Here is a 4,967-nt window from a genome sequence, read left to right as displayed (position 1 = left end):
CTGTTCAACATCTCTCGGTTTCAACTCGTACGGCATCCAATTTCCTTGCTTCTGAATCATTGTCTTTGAGGCGTTTTGAAATTGCTTGTTGAGTCACTCCCAATGATCGTGCCATTTCTTCTTGACTTTGACTCGAGTCTTCATTAAGTAATGCCTCCAATTCTGCATCTTCGAAAACCTTCTCTCTTCCACCGCTATGCCGGTCTTCGACGTGAAAATCACTGTTCTTGAAGCGTTGAAACCACTCACGACACGTTCTTTCACTAATAGCGGCCTCACCATAAGTATTTGAGAGCATTCGATGAGCCTCAGCCGCAGATTTCTTCATATTGAAGCAGAAAATTAAAACCTTCCGCAAATTACGAGAATTTGGCTCGTAAACTGACATTTTCAATCGAGAATAACTTTATGATGCAGACACAAATCGACTAATGTTTCTATGGGGTTATGTTGACAGATGCCCAAGTCTATTGCATGACGTCTATGATCTATTTATTTCGAACACTACTTACCGCTAAAGCCATCTATAGGAAAACGGCAAAGTTGTATACCAGTAGGTGAGATAGGCCGCCGCTAACTCACTTTTACAATGAGAGCGAGAGAGATGGATAGAGAGATAGAAAAGGATAGAGATATGAGTTAGAACAGTTTGTAGACGACCGAGGGGGGAAGCGCGGACAGGGGGAGAGGAGGGGGGTATGTAGGGGGGAACAGTCAATTTTTCCGGATCTTGCGTATCGCCCGCTGCGTAAGACCCACAAAAACCCGACCGCTATAGCAGCCGCGGGATTTGACGAGACGACGCCGAAAATAGGGAATGGCGCGAAAAATCGAGCGCGGGGAAGAACCAACGCGCCCGCCACCGCTTCAGTTGCCGCTGCGATTCCACCGAGCTCTTCAACTACGGTCAAATCCACCAATTCCTCCACCCCCGGTTCTGGTTCGAACACCAAGTGCTGGAACTGCGGGAAGATAGGGCATTTCGCGAGAGAATGCGAAGAAAGAAAACGCGTTCATTGTTATTGGTGTGGCAAACCGAGCGTTACTGTAAGGACGTGTCCCGCGTGTGCGGGAAACAAGGAGTGGAGTCGATAAAACGGGCCCCAATGACTCCGGAAATCTCAAGGGGTGCCCCCGTTGCACCCGAAGGCCGGGAAGCCTCCAGTCTCTCGTATACGTGTAGTCTCGTGTATCATGGGAATAGATTTTTTGTGCAAGTTCGGTATTAGACTAGATTTTGCGACGACCGAATGGTACTTTGCGGAGGAGCCCGCGGTGAGGTATAATTTTGAATCACAGAGCGAAGCGCCGACCGTGTGCAGTGGACTCCCTGATTTAACGCCCTCACAGACCAAATGATTGGAAAATTTTTTGAAGGGTAGAATACCAGAAACGGTAACTAACCCCGGTGTCACTTCTCTAACAGAACATGAAATAGATGTCGGTTCGAACCGACCTATAAAACAAAGGTGTTATTTAGTTTCGCCTAAAGTACAAGAAGCGATTTGTAATGAAGTCGATAAGATGTTAGGTGCCGGTATTATCGAACCTTTGAATAGTTAGTGGTCGAATCCGATCGTGATGGTAAAAAAGCCGAACGGAAAATATAGATTTTGTTTAGACTTCCGAAAAGTAAATAACGTTTCGAAAAAGGACGCATATCCGTTGCCAAATATGAATGGTATATTAGACAAGCTAAGATAAGCTCGGTATATTTCCACGATTGACTTAAGCCAGGCGTACTTCCAAATACCCGTGGCGAAAGAAAGTCGGGAAATCACTGCCTTTAGCGTCCCAGGAAAAGGCTTATATTATTTCACGCGGATGCCATACGGATTAACGGAAGCGCCCGCGACTTTCCAGCGCTTATTAGATAAAATAATCGGGCCGGAAATGGAGCCTCATGCGTTTGCATATCTCGATGATATCGTGATAGTAACGCCAACTTTTGAAGAACATTTAGAATGGCTCGAGAGCGTGCTAACGAAAACCTTTGCTGCCGATCTCACGATAAATCCGGAGAAATGTGAGTTTTGTCGCTCGCAGGTTTGATATCTTGGATTTATCGTACAACGAGACGGGCTTACGGTAGATACAGACAAAGTTCAGCCAATACTAGACTATCCAGATCCGCTCAATATCAAGCAAGTACGTAGATTTTTGGGCATGTCGTCTTGGTATCGTCGGTTTATACCACAGTTTGCAACAATTAGCAAACCGATAACCCGGCTTTTGAAAAAGGGTCAGCGCTGGGAGTGGGGGGATGCGCAGTGTCGCGCTTTTGAGCAAGTTCGTTCGCAATTAGTTACCGCACCTACGTTATCGTGTCCGGATTTTAAAGTTCCGTTTGTTTTGCAGACAGACGCAAGTTCGGTAGGAATAGGAGCCGTGTTGACACAAAATATAGAGGGAACCGAACATGTCGTAGTTTTCGCGAGTCGAGCTCTAGCAGATCCCGAGAAAAAGTACTCAGTTACTGAATAAGAGTATTTAGCGGTCGTATGGGCCATTAAGTAGTTTAGGCCGTATTTAGAGGGATATAAATTTACGGTCGTGACTGACCACAGTAGCTTACGTTGGCTACATAATCTTAAAAATCCGACGGGCAGACTCGCGAGATGGGCTCTAGAACTCCTAGAGTACGATTATGAAATAGTCCATCGTAAAGGCGCATTGCATCACGTACCGGATGCGTTATCACGTATGTATGAGAGTGACACCGAGGTGAAAATAATGGTTGCCGTAGAGGCGGACATTATCGCGAATACGACCGACGCTTGGTATCGCAAACGTTGCGGAGAGGTCGCGAATGGACCTCGACGTTTTACAGATTGGCGAATACTAGATAATTAATTATATTATTGCAGGCCCAAAGCTATTGTATCGGATATTGTGGAGGACTTAGACCGATGGAAACTGGTACTACCGAAAGAATTGAGGGAAACAGCGCTTAGAGAGGCACACGACACACCGCAGTCGGGACATTTAGGGGTGGAAAAGACGTTCCACCGACTGGCAGTTGCGTATTATTGGTCGAATATGTTTCGGGATACCGCGAAGTACGTTAAGCAGTGCGACGCATGTCAGCGTACCAAGGTCGAGCAAGCCAACTCGGTGGGTCTCATGGGTCACCGCGTCGTGGAAGGCCCATGGACCATGGTGGCTGCCGACATAATGGGTCCGTTTCCGAAAAGCAAGGCTGGTTTTGCGTATGTTTTAGTAGTGCAAGATCTATTCACAAAGTGGATGGAATGTTTTGCGTTAAGAGCCGCTAACGGCAAGAAAATTTGTGAGGCCTTGAGAGAAGTCATCTCGCGTTGGGGTACGCCAAAATTTTTGCTGACGGATAACGGCACGGAATTCGCAAATCAGACGTTGCAAGCGTTCTCGGAAGAACACGGGATAACCCACACGACGATTCCGCCATACCATCCGCAGGCTAATCCAGTAGAGCGCGTTAATCGAGTTTTAAAGACCATGATAGTTGCCTTTTTAGAGAGAGACCACAGGAAATGGGATGAGCATTTGCGAGATTTTCGCTTTGCGTATAACATTGCTCATCATTCATCGATCGGCACGTCACCGGCGCTTTTAAATCTCGGACGGGAGCCAACGCCAATAAACTCGATACGCGAGCGATGCGCGAACGTCGATGAAGTCGAACAACGCAATCCAGCGGAATGGTCCGAGAGAATGCGGAAAATGCAATCTTTGCACAATTGGGCGAAGGAAAATCTCGAGCGGGCCTATTAGAAGCAGTCCACTTATTACAATTTGAGACGTCGCGATATCGTATTTAGCGTCGGAGATCTGGTGCTAAAACTGCAACATGTGTTGTCATCCGCGGCACACAATATCGCAGCAAAGTTGGCACCGAAATTTCATGGCCCCTTTAGAATTAATAAGATATTGTCGAATGTCGTGTACGAGCTCGCGACTTTAGAAAGAAATATAGTGTAAAGCGCACGTAAAAGATCTTAAACCCTATCAACCTTTGCATCCTAGATAGTTGTCGACTGTGAAGAAGAATGGCCCATCAACAGTGGCGGCATTTCAGGACCAGGTATGCGGACCTGTTCCGACAGGTGAACCGAGAAAACTCGGGATTCCGGACGGAGCTACAAGATCATCTCCAGGAACAGGAACGGCGGCGCTACACAACGCGCGGCGCGCGGGTAATAGACTTCCCTAGCACCAGGGACCAGGAGACCCAGACAGGGTCACTGAACCCCTTTACCCGCGGGATGCTCGAACGGAGCCCCGCAGAGACACGGGACAGCAAGGCACAGACCGCGCCTGCATCGGTAGTTACCGTAGGCGTGCAAGCTGGACTACCCCCGGAATGCACCGCGGTCAGGCTCAGAAGTCACGAGGAGGGCTCCGCGCGACCGGGGGGCTGAGGAAGAGGCCGAGGTCCTATGCTTGGGCCAACACCCTCGGCGATGGGGGAACCCCGGCTTATCCGACCCCTATACCTGCGTCCGTTGACGCGCACTGTGGAAATTTCGCCCCGGACACCCTCGCCACCGACCAGCCCTCGGGCGGGAAGATCGCCCTGTAGGAGGCCCCCGCGGGAGAGGACGGTGGACAGAGACCAGCCGATCACCGGCGAGAAGACCCGGGCGAGGAGCCGACCGGTGCTGGAATTGCCGGTCAACCAGCCACCGCTACTCGAGCTGCCCTGAGCCACGGGGCAACACCTATTGCTATGGTTGCGATCGGGAGGGAGTCACTCTCCGAACCTGCCCTCGATGCGGGCCAGAATGGCTGGACCTAGGCCCCTACCATCCAGATAAGGGCCACTTGGGCAGGCATGGGCCCGCCCAATAGTTATAGTTGTCGTGGACCACGCTCCTATCTTCACCTCACCCGCGGAGACACCATGTACTTCTTATGTACTAAAAGGGAGAGGAAAAATATAGGAGACTAAGAAGGATCTACGCAAAACTAGTGTTGAGTTATTCCAT

The 4,967-nt window shown here is 49.3% G+C and overlaps 1 protein-coding gene across 1 annotated transcript; it reads left to right on the top strand.

The window, feature by feature from the left end:
• The first annotated feature begins 1,194 nt into the window (after positions 1 to 1,194).
• LOC115246340 (uncharacterized protein K02A2.6-like) lies at positions 1,195 to 3,753 on the top strand. The gene is made up of 6 exons (XM_029825082.1): positions 1,195 to 1,280; positions 1,734 to 2,026; positions 2,093 to 2,148; positions 2,359 to 2,465; positions 2,568 to 2,780; positions 2,868 to 3,753. Exons 1-6 carry the CDS (start codon positions 1,195 to 1,197, stop codon positions 3,751 to 3,753), a joined length of 1,641 nt encoding a protein of 546 aa, XP_029680942.1.
• The last annotated feature ends 1,214 nt before the right edge of the window (positions 3,754 to 4,967 follow it).

Source organism: Formica exsecta, unplaced genomic scaffold, assembly GCF_003651465.1.
Source record: "Formica exsecta isolate Colony F162 unplaced genomic scaffold, ASM365146v1 scaffold148, whole genome shotgun sequence".
NCBI lineage: Eukaryota > Metazoa > Arthropoda > Insecta > Hymenoptera > Formicidae > Formica > Formica exsecta.
Note: the sequence above shows the minus strand (reverse complement) of the source record. Positions and strands in the feature narration are given on the sequence as shown.